Source organism: Chiloscyllium punctatum, chromosome 32, assembly GCF_047496795.1.
Source record: "Chiloscyllium punctatum isolate Juve2018m chromosome 32, sChiPun1.3, whole genome shotgun sequence".
NCBI lineage: Eukaryota > Metazoa > Chordata > Chondrichthyes > Orectolobiformes > Hemiscylliidae > Chiloscyllium > Chiloscyllium punctatum.
Genome location: NC_092770.1, coordinates 43353888 through 43375226, shown reverse-complemented (window position 1 = coordinate 43375226; position 21339 = coordinate 43353888). Strand labels below are relative to the sequence as shown.

The 21339-nt window shown below is 39.4% G+C and overlaps 1 protein-coding gene across 1 annotated transcript in view; it reads left to right on the top strand.

Moving 5' to 3' along the window:
* itfg2 (integrin alpha FG-GAP repeat containing 2) overlaps positions 1–21339 on the top strand; it is an 89427-nt gene that overhangs the window by 1801 nt on the left and 66287 nt on the right. The window contains exons 3-7 of the mRNA XM_072552200.1: positions 1520–1561; positions 5121–5295; positions 7519–7646; positions 9358–9506; positions 21213–21307. Coding sequence (XP_072408301.1) covers positions 1520–1561; positions 5121–5295; positions 7519–7646; positions 9358–9506; positions 21213–21307 — 589 coding nt within the window. The remainder of the gene's footprint in view (positions 1–1519; positions 1562–5120; positions 5296–7518; positions 7647–9357; positions 9507–21212; positions 21308–21339) is intronic.

The following is a 21339-nucleotide window of genomic DNA, read 5'->3' as shown; positions in this document are numbered from 1 at the left end:
TATAGTGATTTATTGTAACCTATAAATTGCAAATTGTCAGGATCAAATCTCAGTTCTGCTCTTTTGGGGAGAATAAAGCACAGGGCAGTCATTTTCCAGAGTACCTTCACTGACCTTTTCCATGATAGATTCCACATAAATTGAAATATTTGCAGAGAGAAACCAAAGGTTAGGAAGATCAGAAATGTCTATTAGGGATCAAAATGAGTGAACTTCATTTCTTTATTTTGAAAACATGGTTCACCTAGGAGCTATTATCCCTGAGTCTTATGATTTTTATTCCTTTTATGGTTTTGATGTTTATATTCTTAATTCTAACTCTCCATTTTCCAACACAAAAATGCCAGTCTGTTTCTGCTTTCCTTGTTGTAGGCCCATTCTTTCAGCTAAAGCTCTGTTTGCTTATGGATGTAAAACATCTGAGGATTAAATTTGAAATTTTGATGACAGGGAATGTTCCTTGTGCCCTGATCAACATTCCTGCCATTAAAAGGAGGTAATTCATTTTTAATTTGCAGTTTGTGAGATCTTTGTGTTCAAATATATGCAGAACACTTCCATAACACTTGCAGAACCATGATGACAATACTATGATGTAAGGCACGCTGGTATATCCTAAATAAGTTATAAGTCTAGATAAGTGCAAGTTTTTTTTCCTGTCTTTTTCCTCTTAATTTTCTCTCTCCTCAATTGAAACATAAGAATTTAGAATGCACTGACCTTTGGAGGTGTTTCAATCCCTAATAGACGTTGTATGTTGCAGAAGGCAGCCAGTTGGCCCATGGTGCCTACACCAGCTTGTTAAATGAGAATTGTTACCTACTGTCAATCTCCTGTTTTTTTTCTCATATGTTATTTTTACCCAAATAATCCAATTTTGATGGATGATGACTGCCCTGTGAATTCCTGAATTGTAATGTGATTAGCTAAGAGTTTAATTCCAGACCTTTACTGAATTCAACTTCCACCACCTGCCATGGTGGAATTTGAACCCACATCCCCAAAGGCTAGAATTTTAGATTACTAGCCCAATGGCAATATTATTGGGGAAGCAGTCGTGTCAAGATACAAACTGATTAGTGTCTGTAATGATGTTCTGAGACTGAGATGCTTGATTAGAGATGATTACTTTTAGATATGACTCTAACCTGTAGTAAGTTTTTCCTTGATTCCCATTAATTCCAGTTTTGCTAGGGCTCCTTGCTGCCTTACTTGTCAAATGCTAAATAATTTTAAGTTACTATCATCTCTGTTTTAGCTCACTTTTTAATGTTTGCAACAGGGCTATAATCAAGTCAAAAGCAGTTTGGTGGAACCCAAACTGAATGTCAATGAACAGGTTGTTGCTGGTCAAGTGCCGCTTGATAATATTGTGAATGACTTCATCACTTTGCTGGATTTACTATTGCTTATAATGGAGAAGTAATTTGAGCATGCTAATTTAATTGTGTAGTGCCAAATTAATATTGCTGGATAAAAGTGTGACTTGATCTGCTTAGCTTTTTTTTTCTGTTTCAAGGTAACTTGCGTTGGTGTAGGAGACATCTGCAATAAAGGGAAGGTATGACTTCATTGCATTGTTCTAAATTGATTGCCAATAGTTTTTCTATGAAAGATACAATTTTCAGACCTACAGTTTGCCTTTAGAGATGAAGATAGCTAGAGAATGCTTTCTCCAGACAACAAGGAGTAAATTGTGAACTTCTGAAATAAAAGCAGGAACTAATGGAAACATGCAACAAATCAGATATCTGTTGAGAGGGAAATGGAGTTAACATTTCAAGTTGACTTTTCATTTGAATGTTTGTTCCTAGCCAAGGTAACTTTTGCAGGAAAAATAATCGAGGAGTCTACAGATAAAAGTCTTGCATATACTCTGAGGAGTATCACACTTGAATCATAGTCATCACTTCAAGATGCCGCACCTTTGATCATAGGAAATAAAAATCAAGATTAGTATAAATATCAAAATGTAAAGAAGCTAAGTGTATTCAAAAGCTACAACTTGTAATGTATATGTAACTGTTTGGTATTTTCTTATCTAAGTTTGGTTTTTCGTCATTATTGCAACAAACCCAAAATAAATCAGTCACTTCCTTTGTTCAATATCTAACCACTCAATTAATTTTGTTGTTTAACAGCCATGTAACTTTGAGATTTGCTTATAATATATCCACTATTTGATAATTAATGTGTATGATATTCCTTTGGTTAAGAATATTAAGTTTATCAGAGTTTATGTTTCTATCACAAAAATGACTGCTGTGATCCATCTGCACAATTGCAGTTGTACCTAAGACGTTACGGCAACACAACATTAAGTCATTCAACTAGTTTTAAGATTTTAGGAGACAATTCTAATTAGTTTGTAAATTTCTTTGCGAGAAAAGTTGCTGGTTTCAATGAAAGGTATTTTATAACGTGGTCTAATACCACTGAGTTTAGTTTCAAGATCCACTGGTTTACAAGAAGGCAAGTCAAGATCTGTCTTCACGTTTAGACTCCAAGCTAGCACGATTTATGATGCATCACCAAGTATAACAATATTTAGTATTAATCAAAGATATAATAGCTTTTGATATTACCTTACTTTAGATTAAGGACTCATCTATCTTCTTTGTGTGCTGATGTCTCCAGTACTGTCAAGACACTGTCGTTCTAGAATGTAGTGTAATTAAGTTTGGTATAATAGAAATACTGATTTTGGAACAAAATTTACAGATAGTTGCAGTGTTTTCTCAGATCGAGCAATGATTTTAAATTATAGTGTAAGAAATGCTTGAGGTATGGGTTACTTTTTCCTGCTTGGAATGGATTTTGCAGCAGATGGTCAGATTTGTAATTCGATGAACACTTTACCCTTTTGTGCTCGTAGACAACATCGCTTCACTTAATGGTGGTATTGCTATATAAGTACATGAATAACACACATTCATTAAGTTGGAACTCCCTGCATCAGCTATTCCCTGCACAGGAGAAACCTGATGTTGAGTTTTATTTGGTGTCCAAACTGACTCTTCACCTCTGCTTTAACTTGCCCTTGTTATCCTTGTGTACTGGCATGGTGTCCAACAATGTAGGTAATTTGACGAGTTTATGTATTGTTTGTTAGTAGCTCTGATTAGTTTATTGCAGTTGAGAGTCCAGCCCTGAGCTGTCTTTTCTCACCTACTGAGTCTGACTGCTGATGCGACATCTGCCATCATCAGGGGGAGGAAGTGGCACTGTGGTAATGTCATTGGACTAATAATCCAGAGGCTAATGCTCTGACAACATGGAATTGTATCTTGCCATGGCAGATGATAAAGTTAGTAAAAATCAGGAATTGAAAACAAGTCCTATGGTGGTGATGATATCGTAAAAATATGCCTGGTTCACTAATCACTTTAGGTAAAAAAAATCTGCTATTCTTACTTGCCCTGGCTTGCATGTGGCTCCATTGCTGTTTTCACTTGGCCTAGTAAGCCACTCAGAGCTATCCAACTTTAAAAGAAAAAGACTTGAACCAGATGGATCATCTAGCAACAGCAGATACTGGAAACTCCAGCTCTGCCAACTTTGTAAAGTCCTGCTTACCAATGTTTAAGGGCTTGTCTCAAAATTAAGTGAGCTGTGTCACAATGAGGCAAGCAGCATAGTCATGCTCAGAATCATATATTACTGACACTTAAATTTACCTTGTCACCAACTCTACCTGTTGTTAAATCTACCCGCTGACCAGGCTGACAATTTTCAATGGTGAACATTAGCCAAAACTTCAGTTAAATATTGTGTTGCAATTAAATGAAGCTCTGTACAATTTTTCTGTCTTTCTTTGGAAGATATTATTTTGTGTATATTCTTAATCTGTTTGGGTTAAGCTTAGTTTTATAGATGATTAGCTGGAAAATCAGTCAAGGTAGCATAAATGGCTGCTGTTTGTGTTTAAGGGCAGGACGTTTCTTGTTCTGTCAAAGTTTTTGCTGAAAAACATTGACCAGCTGATTTGAGCTGCACACTTGAAAAATATTTCAAAGTGAGAATATAAACAAAACTTTCCCTTATGAATCAAGTCACCTTCTGAGGTGTATTAAGATGTATCTACCATGTAGCAGAATCCTAATCATCCTGAGAAAATAACGAGAAGAGATAAAAGTACTTGGGGGATACTAAAGTAAATATAACTGTTTTTGCATAATTAATTTTATTATTAAGGCACAGTTTTCATGAAATAAACCTATGAACACAAGGACAGTAAATTTTAGGTGCTTAAAATTTATGAAAGTACGGAACTGGGTAGGTTGTTTCCAGGAGCAGACTGGCCAAGTATGAAGGGCCATAGATATAGCAAAAAAATGTGAAACTTATTGCCAGAGGTGGAGGTTGAAACAAAGTGTACAGGTAGCTGAGATGTAATCAGACAAGCATATGGAGAAGGGAATATAGAATGTTTTAAAGATAGATTTAGTTGTGGAAAGACAGGAGGAGGCTCAATTGGAGCAAAAATACCAAACCCCACCCCCCTCCCATTTATCTTTGTCCCCTGGCCCACAAGCCTCATTCCTGATGAAGGGCTTATGCTCAAAACATTGATTGTCCTACTCCACGAGTGCTGCCTGACTTGCTGTGTCTTTCCAGCACCATTGTCTCAACTCTGATCTCCAGCATCTGCAGTACTCACTTTCTCCTGGTTGATTTTATTTGGCCAGTTTCTCTTCTGTATATCTTTTCTGTAAATGTCTAGTTCACGATGACGGTCTGGATGAAATGTGGGGTGAGGGTGGTAATGGGAGTTGTGCAATAAAACTCACTTGCTATTATTTGCATTGCTGCCTAATCTCAATATGTTGGAGAAAATATGTATCAGTGGTTTCCGTGCAGTAATTTGACTTGAAACCTCATGGACTTAGTTTGTAGTAGCTACCCCAAGTAAGCCTGAAAATTATTGTTAAATGCAAGAAATTGTAGATCTGTTTTTGGGAACTAGTATATGGTGATTCTGTTCTTGCAGTTTATTCACTCATTGACAAATCTTTAAAATAGTAGCATTAATAAGTTTGGAACTTTTTAATCGTGTATTGTTATGATAATTAACCACTATATTTGTAAAAAGGAATATTTTTTTCTTTATCATTGTGTAGAATTTTGTTGTAGCTGTTGGTGCTGAGGGCTGGTTCCATATCTTTGATCTCAGCGGGATAGCAACTAAATCAGAGACTTCCAGTCACCATGACTTCCTATTTGGCGATGAACAGAAAGCATTTTTTACACAGCACATCCCTGCTAACACCAAAGTAATGCTCATCAGTGATATAGGTGAGTTGAAGGAATATGCAGTATGATGGGAGACATGAAACAAGGGTGTGGATGGAGAGTAACAATGTGTTGATTTGCTGAAGGTTGCCACTTCAGCTTTGCATGAAAAGGAACAATATCAAACTGGAAATGTATTTTAATTGTATTCTTAAATAATTTTAAAATAATTGTGTCAGACTTCAAAATATGTTTTCAAAAGAATCTTGCATTCCGTGGAGCAAAAGGTATTGAGGTTTCTGATTAATTTTGAAGTTGCACTGGTTTTTATTTATCAAACATTCTTTAGATGACTTTGCTAACCTACACTCCCCTATCCAGCTGTCTCTGTCGCTATATTTACATTTTGCCTCTTCTAACCCTTGAACAGTTCTTCTCTAGCCCCCACCATCTTTCAGTTGGCCTCACTTGTCCTCACCAGCCCTCCCCACTAACTTCCTTCCACAGCCCTGATCTTCTACCCTAAATTCCAGCCCATGCACCCCACTCAACAATAACCTTCTCCTTTTCTCATCAAAGTTATGTGACTGAAGTATAGCTTTCTACAAGTGTTGGCATAGAATCAATCCCATGTAGTCCTCATGTGATTGACAAGAAATTATCCATTCAACTCCAATGTAGTTGGGCACTGTGGTGTCATTTATACAGTTGTGTTATTCCAGGGCTGAGATGCACTGAATGCTTATAGTCCTGACTTTATAATTATTGATTGGACAAAATTTTCAGTTAAAAATATTACATGTAGTGAACAATGCCAGTAAATGAAATATTGTTTAATATTTTAAAAATGACAGTAATTTGTCTGTTTGCTTAGATGTTTATTCACAATCTTCCCTCATGCCTCACAAGCATTATTGAATTTTTTGAGAATGTGACAAAACACGTTGAAGATAGAGCAGTGGATATGGTGTACCTGGATTTTAGTAAGGCGTTTGATAAGGTTCCCCATGGTAGGCTCATTCAGAAAGTTAGGAGGAATGGGTTATAGGGAATTTGGCTGTCTCAATACAGAATTGGCTGACCCACAGAAGACAGAGGGTGATAGTTGATGTAAAGTATTCAGCCTGGAGCTTGGTGACCAGTGGTGTTCCGCCGGGACTCTATTGTTTTGTGATTTTTATAAATGACTTGGATGAGCAAGTGGAAGGGTGGGTTATTAAGTTTGTTGATGACATGAAGGTTGGTGTTGTGCATAATATGAAGGGCTGTTGCAGGTTGCAACGGAACGTTGACAGGATGGAGTTCAACCTGGAAAAGTGTGAGGAGATTCGTTTTGGAAGGTCGAATTTGAATGCAGATTACAGGGTGAAAGGCAGGATTCTTAGCAGTATGGAGCAATAGAGGAATCTTGGGGTCCACGTCCCTCAAAGTTGCTACCCAACTTGATAGGGTTGTTAAGAAGGCATGTGGTGTGTTGGCTTTCATTAGCAGGGGGAATTGAGTATAAGAGCTGCGAGTTTATGCTGTAGCTGTACAGAGCCCTGGTTAGAACACATTTGGAATATTGTGTTCAGTTTCAGTCACCTCATTATAGTAAGGATGTAGAAGCTTTTGAGAGGGTGCAGAAGAAATTTACCAGGATACTGCCTAGATTGGAGGGCATTTCTTACGAAGAAAGGTTGAGGGAGCTAGGGCTTTTCCCATTGGAGAGAAGGCTGAAAGGTGACTTGATACTGTACAAGATGATGACAGGCACAGATAGGGGCCAGAGACATTTTCCCTAGGGCAGAAATGGCTATCACAAGGGGACATAATTTTAAGGTGATTAGAGAAAGGTTTAAGGGAGAAGTCAGAGGGAAACTCTTGACACAGAGTAGTGGGTGTGTGGAATGCACTGCCAGCAGTGGTAGTAGAGTCAGATACACTAGGGACATTTTAACCGACTCTTGGATAAGCACATGGATGACAGTAAAATCTAGGGTCTGTAAGTTAGTTTTATCTTAGAGTAGAAAAATGGTTGGAACAGCATTGAGGGATGAAGGGCCTGTCCTGTGCTATACTGTTCTATGTTCTATATACTTAGTTGCTGATCTCAATGGTTATAGTTAGGTAGGAGCCATGGGATGGAGCAACCATGCTTCAGTCCTAGGAGAGGTGTCACCTCATCAAATTAATAGAAGCAGTACACAGTGAGACCACTGCTTCCTTGGTCTCGACTAGAGAAGTAAAAGTATATATTTTTTAAAATCATTTTAGAATATTATTTTCCATGATTTCTTCCTGCAGATGGAGATGGAAAGTGTGAAATGGTAGTAGGTTACACTGACCGTGTAGTGAGGGCATTCCGTTGGGAAGATTCTTCTGATGGTTCTGGGCAGCTGGTCCTACTAAAAAAGTGGCTTCTGGAAGGACAGGTATGCATGTGTAAAGCTGAAAGGTTGATGATCTCATTTTATAGAAACATGTCAAATGCTTCATGGAGGAAAAAAAAACTTACTCAGCCAAGAAAGGTAAGAGATGGAAGCAAAAGCTTGGACAAAGAGGTAGCTTTTAAGGAAGGTTATAAAAATAAAGATTTACATAGCCCAAAATGTTTACAGTCATTGGAACACTTTTTAAAAAAAATGTAGTCAGTATTATAATGTAGGAAACATGGCAGCTAATTTGCAAAGAACTATGTCTGGCAATTAGCAAAAGGAAATAGCTGAATGAAGAAAAAGGGGAATTTGCTTCCAGTTTATCAACAAAATGCATTTGGTCTTTTGTCCTTCATTCACATGCCAGCTGAGCAGAAAGAACTCTCAAACGTCCTCGTGAAGCAACAAAGTAAGTCTCATTGAATAAAGAAGAAGGGTTACCAAGGAATGTATGTTGGACTTTCCAAAATCTGTGGTTGCTGAGGGAGAGGCAGGGCCAGTCAGTTGAAATTTTCAAGACCTACTTTGGTTAAGAATATTCCAGAGTTTACAGAGATCCGTTGAGTGAGCGGATACAGGATATATATCAGCCATTAATCAAATGGCAAAGCAGGCTTGAACAACTGAGTATTACTTTCCCATTTCTGAGATCCTCCAAGGCCAGCATATCCTTCCTTATATTTGGAGTCCAAATCAAATGCGGTTTGCTCAGAGTCTTGTACAGCCTTAGCAGTACATCCCTTACTGTACACTTGGAGGTGCTTATAGCACAGAGGAGACTATTCCTGTTGTGCCTGTGCCAATCACCAAAGATCTGACTACACAAACCCCATTTTCTAGATTTTGGCTATAGTCCTGGAGTTTATGGCAACACCAATGAATATCTCAATTCTGCTTAAATGTTGAGAGTTTCTGATTCAGGCACATTTTCAGACAGTAAGTTCCTGATCCCCACCACTTCTAGGTGAAACAACTTTTCTTAAACTCCGCTCTTAAATTTCTACCTCTTACCTTCAGTCCATTCCCCTAATTAGCGACCCCTGTATTCATGAAAAAGTGTTTTTCTTTCCATTCTATCTATGCCCCACATCGTCTCTGTCAGATCTCCCATCAAACTTCAGTGCTCCATTTGGGCAGCATGGTGGCTCAATGGTAAGCACTGCTGCCTCAGTGCCGGGGACCTGGGTTCGATTCCATCCTCGGGCGACTGTCTGCATGGGGTTTGCGCATTCCCCCTGTGTCTGCATGGGTTTCCTCCAGATGCTGTGGTTTCCTCCCACAATCCAAAGATGTGCAGCTTAGTTAAGTTGGCCATGTTAAATTGCCCATAATGTTCAGGGATGTGTAGGTTAGGGGTATTAGTCAGAGGTAAATGTAGGGGAATGGGTCTGGGTAGGTTACTCTTCAGTTGAAAACATGATCACCAATAGTGAAATGCAAGTAAGGAAGGCATGAATGAAAGATGAGTGAGTTCTGAGCGTGGTGAACTGAAGGTTGTAAAAGTTAGAAAAGTTCAAGACCATGAAAAGATTAAAATACCATTGTGAACTTATGTAATTCACTGATTAGGCAGTCCTAGATGAGATTACTTTGTGATTTGCTCTTTACGCTGAGAGAGCAGGTGGGGAGCTATGGCAATATTGGAAAGTTATGTTTGCACATCAAATAGTTTTACTTGAACCTTATTGATTCACATTCTGTTGCATAGGTAGATAGTCTTACTGTGAATCCAGGGCCTGATGGGACCCCAGAACTGATGGTCTCACAGCCAGGCTGTGGGTATGCAGTTCTGCTGTGTACCTGGCGATTGGATCAAGAGAGGGTACCAGAAAGAGATCCATCTGATGTCTCTAGCAGGTAAAATTTCAAAGTCTATTTATATCACTATAAGAACAATTTCAACACAAAGTTCAATGATGTCTTTTATTCTCATTACATGTCCATTTTATTTACAATGTATCAAGTATTCGTGGAGAATACTTTGAAACATCAAATAGGGCATCCATCAGAAGTCGAATGCTATACCAATTTGTCATTTTTCCTTATTTGTTTTGGACCCCACCAGGATAATTTTCTTTGCTATTTTAATCCTAGCCTTGAAAATATTTAAAACTTATTTTCAAACTTGATAAGGGCTGTAATGTTATGACTACCCAGATTCCTTTAATTTCAAAGTGAACCTTCGGTCAGCATTACCATTTCAGAGTCACAAGGATTGGGTTTGGACTCCACTCCAAGGACCCAGGATCTAGAGATCATATTTTGTCCTTTTGGTTATTGTCTTAAGTAATTGTAACATCTCTCATCATCTGACTTGGAAACTCAAGAAGCATGTTTGAGACTTGAGTTAGATGATGCTGTAGGGTAGAACACAGTAGACAAAGCTTTAAGTGCCTATACACCATTAAACTGGACTTGCTGATTAAGCCACCTGTTTCTCTCATTAGCCTTACTCTCTGTACAAGGCCAAAGCCCTAAATATCTATTCAAGTGTATAATGGGGACATTGGGGTATATTGGTAAAGTAATTTGATCATATTATGTTGTGTTTCTCAAAAACCTTGTCCAGTGCTAGTAATTCAGAGAGCTAGCCTAATGATTTGGAAACGTGGGTTCAAATTCTACCATTTATTTCTGATGGAATTTAAAGTTAGTCGCAGTAATGATAAGCATGAAATGGTCATTGATTATTGTAAAAGCCAACCCGGTTCACCAAAGTCCTTTTTGGAAGTAAATCTACCATCCTTACCTCATCTGGCCTATATGTGACTTCATACCCACGGCAGTGCAGTTGACTCAACTGTCCACTGAAATGGCCAAGCAAGCCACTTAGTTCAAAGCCAATTAGGGGTAGGCAACAAATGCTGACTTTGCCTGTGATGGCCACACCCTATGAATAAAAAAGAAAAAAAAAATCCCTGAGGTTGATTATGTTGCTGCCTGTTTTTGCCAGTTATTGCAGAATACAAGTTTTATTAGCAGTGGTACATGGAAGTTTCCCCAGCAGTGAGAAGAATAATTTGACTTCTTTAAATATAATTTTATTAGCTGTATGAAAACCCTTGAGCTATATCAACATTAGGGTTATGGCCCTCAGGAACCAAGCCAATAGAGATTACCCCAACGTTAGTGCATTGGAATTGATGGTAGCTGTAGATTCATACTGCACTTAGAATCAAACTGGAGGAGGCTAATTCAAACTACTGGTTGGAGCAACAGTGCACCCTGTTGATGACTTTGGTCTTTTTTCTGGGATGGTGTGTCATTAAACCTCGTCCATAACCATAACTATAACCTTTTTATGTTAACAATGCAGCATGATCCTTCACTGGTACAATGAAGTCATACCGCATGGAAACAGATCCTTTCGTCCAACCAGTCTACACAGAACATAATCCCAAACTAAACTAGTCCCACCTGCCTGCTCCTGGTCCATATCCCTTCAAACCTTTCCTATTCATCTAAGTAGCTAAATGCCTTTTAAACATTGTAACTGTGCCTGCATCTACTACTTCCTCAGGAATTTCATTCCACATAGGAACCACCCTGTGTGTAAAACATTTGCCCTGAGTCTTTTTTTTAAATCTCTCTCATCTCACCTTCAATATGCCCCCAGTCTTGAAATGCCCCATCCTGGGGAAAAGACACCTCCCTTTAACCCTATGTATACCCTACCTTTAGAAGTTTTATAAACTTCTATAAGGTAACCTCTCAACTCCTTCGCTCCAGTGAAAAAAGCCCCAAATTAACCAACCTTTCTTTATAACTCAAACCTTCCATACCTGGCAACATCTTGATAAATCTTTTCGAAAGTCTCACCAGGTTAATAATATCCTTGCTAGAACAGGGTAACTCAGCACTGGACACAGTACTCCAGAAGAGATCTCACCAGTGTCTTGGACAACCTCAACATGCCAAAAGACAGTCTATCAGGAAAGTAACTCAAATTGAGAAACCTTGTGGTACTAAAACTTAGTCAGTTTGGAAAAGCCATATAGTTTTTACGGTTATGTGAAAACATTTCCTGTGTGCATTATGTGCAAAACTATTAATGCGTTTAAAGTCTACCTTCTGTCTACCACAGCTTCCTTCTCTATTAAATGGGTCAATCAAACCCATTTTAAGTTTTGTTTTTGCTCTCAAGTGACGCAAAAGGCTTAGCTTTCTTTGCTTGTAAATTCTAAATTGAGTAAAATCTGGCACAAGTTCTCTCTGGGATGTGGGTGTCACTGGCTGGCCATATTTATTGCCTGTCTCTAGTTGTGTTTGAGAATGTGGTGGTGACCCATCTTCTTTCAAAGCTGCAGTCCATAATTTGCATAATTATTCAGTATGCTAGGTAGAGAATCAGACAGACATATTGAATGCGATTTTTGTGAAGATTTATAGCTCTGGTGTGGTTCAGATTGTAAGTTTGTTCACTGAGCTGGAAGGTTTGTTCTCAGATGTTTCATCACCATGCGAGGTAACACCATCAGTGAGCCTCGATTGAAGTGCCGGTGTACTGTCCTACTTTCTATTTGTGTCTTGGTCTGTTGTGGTGTGTGATATCACTTCCGGTTCTTTCTCTGAAAGGTTGGTAAATGGTACCCAAATCGATGTGCTTGTGTTTGTTGATGGCATCTCAGAATTCCTGTGCGTGTCTTTGTTTAGCCTGTCCCAGAATGTCCCAGTCGAAGTGGTGTCCCTTGTATTCGGTGTGTCGAGATACTAGTGATAGTTGGTCATATCTTTTGGTGGCTATTTGGTGCTCATGTATCCTGGTGGCTAGTTTCCTGCAGTCTGTCCTGTTTCAAGGTGTCATCCACATAGCGGATTCAAAGCTTACACTGAATCATGGGGAGGGCGACTCGTTCCAGCCCAACCTTTGGATTCTCTATGTGGATGACATCTTTGTCATCACAGAATTGAACAAATTAGAAGAAACCCACAAACTCATAAACAACATGGTATAAATTTCACCAAAGCGGGAGAGAACAACAATAGACTTCCCTTCCTCGATGTCACAGGAGAACAAAATGCCAATGGAGAGCTGCAGACCAGCATCTGGAGGAAAGCCACACACACTGACCAAATACTCAGTTACAGGAGTAATCGTCCCAACACCCACAAGCGGAGCTGCATCAGGACATTAGTTATGTGAACCACAACACACTGCAGCACCCAAGAATTATAAGATGCTGAAGAGAAACATTCAACGTATTCAAGAACAACAAGTACCTGATAAACACAGTCTGCTGATTCTTGCACAACGCGCCCAGAGACTCTAGCCACACTACCATACCTTAAAGATATCGCTGAGATGATGACCAGACCACTCCGGCCCCTTGGCATCATGGTAGCCCAGAAACCAACCAACACATTGAAACAACTCTTGATGAATCTAAAGGACCATGTACTAACGGGCAGAACAAACATTATGTTTTAAAAAAAAAACCCTGCAAGGACTGCAACAAACATTACGTTGGACAGACTGGCAGGAAACTAGCCTCCAGGATACATGACCAACTATCACTAGTATCCCTACGCACAGACAATAAGGGACACAAGTGCTACTGGGACAATACACACATTCTGGGACAGGCTAAGAAAGACATGCACAGGAATTCCTAGAGGCCTAGCTTTCAAACCGGAACTCCATTGACAAACACATCAATTTGGATCCCATTTACCAACTTCTAAGAAAAAGAACCAGAAGTGATGCCACCACCACTACAGACCAAGACTCTCAAATAGAAAGTGGGATAGTACACCAGTGCTTCAATGGAAGCTCACTGATGATGGTAACTAGCATGGTGATGAAATGTCTGAGAACAAACCTTCCAGCTCAGTGAGCAAACTAACAGCCTGAGACCTATTGAATACATTAGTAGGAAAATTGCTTACTTACATATAAAGGGTTAGGGAAGTGAGAACTGTAATGTTGCAATAGGGAACAAAAGTTGTGAATTTTTGAGGTGCTCCAAAGTATGTTAACATTTTTAGTAGCTTTTGCTAAAGCAGGAGATTTAAAAAGTATGGACAAAAGTGAAAGGAAATTGGCAGTGGAAATCTGGTTGAGAATCATGAAAGTTGATCTTTACACATCACAATTTCCTCCATCCTGTACACTATTTAAATATTATTAGCAACTGCTAAATTGCAGTAACATTTGGAGGCCACAGCATGTCGTCAAAGTGCTGTTTCTATCATGAGGTCTTTTGGGTTGGAGTGTGGCTGTCCATGAGAAAGACAAAAAGGTTGGTTTTAAAATGTACTTTGGCTAGTGCTGCTCCTGCCTTACTGGCATCTACAGCATAAATTTGGGATTAAGAAGAAAGGCCTATCATTGAGAAATAGATGTGCAGTGTCTTTAAAGATGTAAATGACAAAACCAGACATTTAAATTTACACACAATATATTTATTAAAGGAGTAACTTTCTGGATACTTTGAGTATATTGCACTGGTGTGCAGAAATAGGGGATGGTTTGGTCAGTTGAATCTGTGAAATTGCACTTTAATCTATTTCAAGTTACATAGAATGACGTTCCCCACAGTTTTGAAATGGTCTAGTAATTTTAGTATTAGTTTTTGTTGCAAAATAAATTAATGATTTGGGGGCGGCACGGTGGCACAGTGGTTAGCACTGCTGCCTCATAGCACCAGAGACCTGGGTTCAATTCCTGCCTCAGGCGACTGACTTTGTGGAGTTTGCACATTCTCCCCGTGTCTGCGTGGGTTTCCTCCGGGTGCTCCGGTTTCCTCCCACAGTCCAAAGATGTGCAGGTCAGGTGAATTGGCCATGCTAAATTGCCCGTAGTGTGAGGTAAGGGGTAGATGTAGGGGTATGGGTGGGTTGCGCTTCGGCGGGACGGTGTGGACTTGTTGGGCCGAAGGGCCTGTTTCCACACTGTAAGTAATCTAATCTAAACTACTGAAGTATGTAGGATCAAGAAGCAGATTTGTATTTGTGATTCTCTTCATGTGCACGTTTTGTAGATGAATCTATACTGAGGAAGCTGGACTGGTCATACAGAGCTTCTTGTAGTCAATCATGAAAAAAGACTTGTTTATATAGCATATTTCATAATTTTAGATATCCTAAAGTGCATTACAATCAATGGAGTACTTTTGAAGTTTAGTCACTGTGGTAATGTTGAAAGAGAAACTGAATGTTTAGAATTCTCAGCCAGACTCAAAAATTTGTAGCTGAGGGTACAAGAGGAAAGAAAATGTATAAAAGAAAAACAGCTCAGTTCTCAGTAAGTATGATGAATTGTTAATGCCTGTGTATTCAGTGAACATATTCATTCAGCTATATACATTTTTTTTAAAAACCATTTGTGTCCTGTTTCAGCTGAAATATTTTAGAATTGAGTTGGAGGTCGAGGATATAGGTAAGAGGGAAGTTGGAGCATAGTAAGAGGTTAGAGTGAAGATAATTAACTGCAGATGGATTGAACCTGCAGATATTCAGCAAACCAGGGATGAGAGAATCATAGCACCAATGTCTAAGTTAAATATTCAGTGCAAAAAAAATAAAGAATGCCAGAAGACGGTAAACCACATTTGTAATTTGTATCATCAAAAGTGAAGTTAGAGTCATAAAATCTTAAAGCACCACAGCACAGAAAAAACCTTTCAGCCCATGTCCACGCCTATCAAAAGCCCAACGAGTCTAATCCAATTTTCCAGCCTTTGTATCATGCCTTGACATCACAAGTGCAACTTTATTGTTATGAGGGCTTCTGTCTCTACCACACTTTTATAGGCAGTGAATTCCAGATTACCACTACACTCTAGGTGAAAAAAGTGCTCCTACATCTCCTCTAATCTTTCTGCCGTTACATTAATCTGTGTCCCTAGTCTTTGATCCCTCCATCAAGGGAAAAGTTTCTTTGTGTCTGCCCTATCAATGCCCCTCATGATTTTAAATATCTCCATTATGTTTCTGCTCTAAGGAAACTAATCCCATTCTGTCCAACCTTTCTACATAACCGAAATTCTCCAGCCCAGGATACAAATCAAATCACAGTAAATCTCCCTGTAGTCATTGTCACAAGGTCATCCAGCTGGAATGTGTTCCCTGATTGGGGCTGTTTATCTGGTCCAATCAGGAGACTTGGTTGACATAAAAGGTTGAATGTCAGGATGTTGGGACTGAATGCCTGCCTTAGTAAAGGGTAGTGCTTTGTCAAAGACTATGTATTTGTGAATAAAGGATGATTGGAGATGGGATGCCAGCCTCTGAAGAGTTATTTCAGTAAATGAGAATAAAGCATGATCCTGAAGAAACGTGACTGCAACAATTGTTTTGAAGTTGGGAGTAGGCATTTTCTTGCCCCATGCCTTTGTTTGGAAAGCTTGACTCATTTGACCCTGCTGTCGAAGACAAGGCCCAGTATGTGGGGGAAAAAGGCATTATTTTTCCAGGCAAACCACTTTTGTGACAGACAAAAAAAATCTCCTGACAGCCTGTGAAGCTGTAGCTTTTTCCATCATTAGGACCCTTACTTTTCCTGAGGTACCAGATACTAAAGCCTTTTAGGACTTGATTGACATAGTTAAAGAATATTATGATCCCAAGTCCCACTTAAATCTGAGATACTAACACTTGGCAATTTGAGAACTAGGGGGTTTTGGTTAGGTTAAGGTGACTGGCAGAAGCTTGTAAATTTCGTTTAACCTTTCATGAGATGCTGAGAGACCATCTAGTATGCAGGATTAATGATGTAACTATGCAAAAATGCCTACTGGCTGAAGCTCAACTGGACTTAAAACAGGTGCTACAATTGGCTTTATCATTGGAAAATTGCTGCAAGTGGAGTACTTGAGTTGCAAGGTATTCCAATGGAAGTGGGTCTGTTTGCCAATCTGCCTGAGTTTGGGGAATACCAGCACCTACATAATCTCTCAGAAATATCCTGCTAAGAATAACTCCAGGCTGACCCACAGCAAAACCCAAAACCAAGCCACGTCTTGGCCAAATAGTTACAATTTTCTTTAACGCCCAGTAAGACATTGTAATTGTTGTTGATATGCGAATTTGGGACAGCAATAAAGTCCTACTACTCTTGCCTTACTCCATTTGTAGACCGGTGACTAGGAGAGTTTGTATCCTGGAAACTCCACCTGCAACTGGTGTGGAGTAGTTAAATTGCTTAGCAACATCCAAATCAGAATCAATGAAGATGAACATCTGCTGAAATGGCCAACCCCTTCAAATGGAGGTTGATACCAGTGTGACTGTATCAGTGAGGTAAAAACAATGACTGCAGATGCTGGAAATCAGATTCTGGATTAGTGGTGCTGGAAGAGCACAGCAGTTCAGGCAGCATCCAAGTAGCTTCGAAATCGACGTTTCGGGCAAAAGCCCTTCCTCATGAATAAAGGCAGTGAGCCTGAAGTGTGGAGAGATAAGCTAGAGGAGGGTGGAGGTGGGGCGAAAGTAAACTGTCCCCATAACTTGTCTGAACTTCTCCTACCTGCCTATCTTCTTTTCCACCTATCCACTCCACCCTCTCCTCCTTGACCTATCACCTTCATCCCCTCCCCCACTCACCCATTGTACTCTATGCTACTTTCTCCCCAACCCCAACCTCCTCTAGCTTATCTCTCCACGCTTCAGGCTCACTGCCTTTATTCCTGATGAAGGGCTTTTGCCCGAAATGTCGATTTCGAAGCTACTTGGATGCTGCCTGAAGTGCTGTGCTCTTCCAGCACCACTAATCCTGACTCTATCAGTGATCGCAGAATAAGTTTTTTTTAAAATAAAATTCGTTCTGGACTCCAGCCCTTAAATTTGTACAAGACTTCAGCCAGCCTGAGAACCTATACCAGGGAATCTTTGCAGATTAAGAATACAACCTCTGTTTTGGTCTCTTATGAAAAGCAGTTGGTTTGGTTACAGTGCTAATAGTAGAAGGCTCACGCTGAAGCTTGTTAGGGTGAAATTGGTTGTGAGAGATTCACCTAACTTGATTCAACATTGTTCAGTTAGGACTTCACTCAGGCAGTTGTTTTCTAATTAAATACCTGGAAACTTTGCAGGAAGGTCTATGGATAATCAGAGGAGCCAAAACAACTTTGCACATTTACCAGGAAGCAATTCCTTGATTCTGCTAAGCTTGTCCAGTGCCATTTGCCTTATGGACAAAAGTAGAAGCAGAAGTTAGACTGGAAAGTGAAGGAATCATCAAACCAGTCCATAACACAGAATGGGCAACACCGAATGTACTAATTTTGAAGCCTGCAGGATCAGTTTGCCTTTGTGGGGAATTTGAGCAAACAGTAAATTGTTTCTCGCAGTTGGATAAATACCAAAACCTTCGGAGAATTTGTATGCAAAGCTAGCAAGAGGTTTGTCCGATATGATGCTTGACATGAGCCACACTTACTTGCAATTGCATTTAGACAAGGATTCTCAGAAGTATACTACAATTAATACCCATAAGAGCCTGTACTAATATCGTCAGCCTGTTCAATTTTGTAGTAGATGATGGAGAACATTTTGCAAGGCTTGCCTCAGGCCACCATTTACTTAGATGTAAATGTAAATTTGCCTAGATGCAGATCCCCTCCTATAATGTAGATTCAAGGACTGCACACCATACGGAATCTGAGGCTTAAGCAATGTTTTATCCAGCATAACCTCCCTGCTTTTAAGCTATATAACTCTACTATGAAGGCAAATATCCCATATGCCACCTTAATCATCAGCCATCTGTCCCAGTAATGGTCTGGTGGACATGCACACCAAGGTCCCTTTGATCCTCTGTGCTTTCCAGTGTCCCGTTATGCATCATGTATTCCCTTGCCTTGTTTATCCTACCCAAGTGCATTACCTCACATTTACCTAGAGTGAATTCCATTTGCCACTGATCATCCCATCTATATACTCTTGTGGCTAAGGTTATCCTCCTTATTATTTACGGGTAGCAATTTTTGTGTCATCTGTGAACTGTTAACTCTCCTACATTCAAGTCTAAATCATATACCATATACCAACCTATAACCATAATGGTCACGGGCCCCAACATTGACTCCTGTGTGACCCCACAGAACAAATTCTGAGTTGGGAAAAATATCCTTCAAACATCATTGGCTGAGAAGCAGGAACTAGACAATGTGGATCCAATTTGCCAAATTTCCTTAGATCCCGTGGCCTGTTACCTTTGCAGGACCTTAGCAAAAGCCTTGCTAAAGTCCATGTGGACTAAATCATGAGGATTGTCCTCGTGCCTGATCCCGTCTTCAAATAATTCACTCTAGGTGATCAAATATGACCTCCCCTTAACAAGTCCATGTTGATTATTCTTGATTAATCTCTGCCTGGATGTAAATTTGCTCACTGAGCTGGAAGGTTTGTTTTCAGATGTTTCTTCACCATATTGGGTAACATCATCAGTGAGCCTCCAGTGAAACGCAGATGGTATGTCCCACTTTTTATTTATGTGTTTAGGTTTCCTTGGGTTGGTAATGTCATTTCCTATGGTGATGCCATTTCCTGTTCTTTTTCTCAGGGGGTGGTAAATGGGATCCAAGTCAATGTGTTTGTTGATAGAGTTCCAATTGGAATGCCATACTTCTAGGAATTCTCGTGGATGTCTCCGTTTGGCTTGTCCTAGGATGGATGTGTTGACCAGTCAAAGTGGTGTCCTTCCTCATCTGTATGTAAAGATATTAGTGAGAGTGAGTCAAGTCTTTTTGTGGCTAGTTGATGTTCATGTATCCTGGTGGCTAGTTTTCTGTCTGTTTGTCCAATGTAATATTTGTTACAGTTCTTGCAAGATATTTTGTAAATGACATTAGTTTTGCTTGTTGTCTGTATAGGGTCTTTCAAGTTCATTCGTTACTGTTTTAAAACAGCAGCTAATGAACTTGAAAGACCCGATACAGACAACAAGCAAAACTGATGTCATTTATAAAATACCTGCCAAGAACTGTGACAAACATGTAGCAAACTAACCACTGGGATACATGAACATCAACTAGCCACAAAAAGAGGTGGCCCACTCTCTCTAATATCTTTACATACAGATGAGAAAGGACACCACTTCAACTGGGACAACATATCCATCCTAGGGCAAGCCAAACAGAGACACGCGCAAGAATTCCTAGAAGCATGGTATTCCAACCAGAACACTCAACAAACACAGACTTGGATCTCATGTTCAATGAGTTTGGTATGTGTGTATTTACAGAAGGCCTTTGATAACCAGAAAGAGTATCATGGTAAATTTCTGGACCTGAAGTGGGGAGTGGGGCAGATGCTGAATGATCTGAAAGATAAAATAAGAGGAGTACTGTCGGGGTTAAGAGGAGTACTGTAGGGGTTAAGAGAAGTTTTCCACAGGGGAAATAGTTAATAATCAGTGGAGCTTTTCCAAAATACAGAAAGACATAACTGGCTTACCTGAGGAGGAGAATACTGCAACTGAAATTCAATAAAGCACAGTGTGAGAGGGCTTATTTAGCTCGGAGGAATAACTATATCAGTTGTTCTTTGGAAGGTGCAGAGACGTCAGGTTCACAAAATGTTTGCAGGTACAGCTAGTGATTAAGAAGGCTGTTAGAGTGCTGCTCTTTATTATAGGAGGAACTGAACATAAACGCAAGCAAGTTATGTTTCTTTATATGAGGCTACGTCTTAAATACTGTGTAGTTTTGGTGTCCATATTTAAGGAAGGATGTAAATGCAATGCAGAGAAAGTTCACTAGATTAATACTTGGAGTGAATGTGTTGTCTTATGAGATATGGTTGGGCAGGCTTGGGCTGGTTTTCACTGAAGTTTAGAAGTGTGAAGGCTGAATGATTTTCACAAGGTAAACATGGGATGTTTCCTTTTGTAGGGAAGTACAGAACTAGAGGACACTTTTGAAATTAGGAGCCATTCTTTTTGGACAGAGTTGAGGGGTTTCTTTTTTTCCCCCTCAGAGTTATCTGAAGTTTGCTTCAGAAGGTAGTGAAAGGTGGATCATTGATTATTTGTAAGACATAGGTAGACATTTTGTTTCAACAAAAACATCAAAGGCTTTTCGGGCCTGGTGATTGTCTTAATATAAGTATAGAGTAATGAGTTTTAGGAATTTACCAGACAATCGGACATACTGCAACTATGTCTATAAACATTTTCCACCTAATGTGTGTGCTTTGTAAAACAAGGTTCAATAGTAATCAGAAATAGGAACTTAATTGATTTCTCTTCCTTGACCGAGTAGTACAGAGGCTAGTGTTCGTATTTCATCTCTTGGATTCCATTATTCAGAGCAGTTTGGGGATTGAATTTTAACTTTCTTTTGACTGTGTGGCTCAGCTACTTAATTAATTAGCTGTAAGGCATATCTTTAACTTTGTGACCGTTCAAATTTTGTTTATCTCAAACAAGACTGGTGCCTGATTGAAGTATGAGTAGATGCTGTTGAGAATTGGAAAATTAAAATATTAAATTTGGCAAATATTGTTTTAATAAGTACACAGAGCTGATTTCCTCCTTATGGTAAAATTGCTTTTTTCAAAACCTTGTTTATATTATTAATTCTCTTTTCAGATCCCACATTTTCTTTCTTTCCTTCTCTATAGTGAGGGTCTTATCCGGGATGTTGTCCTTCGCCAAACTTCGGGCAGAATTCACAACAAAAATGTTTCCACTCACTTAATTGGTAGCATCAGTAGAGGTATGTGCATCTATCCTTGAATGTCTTCATCA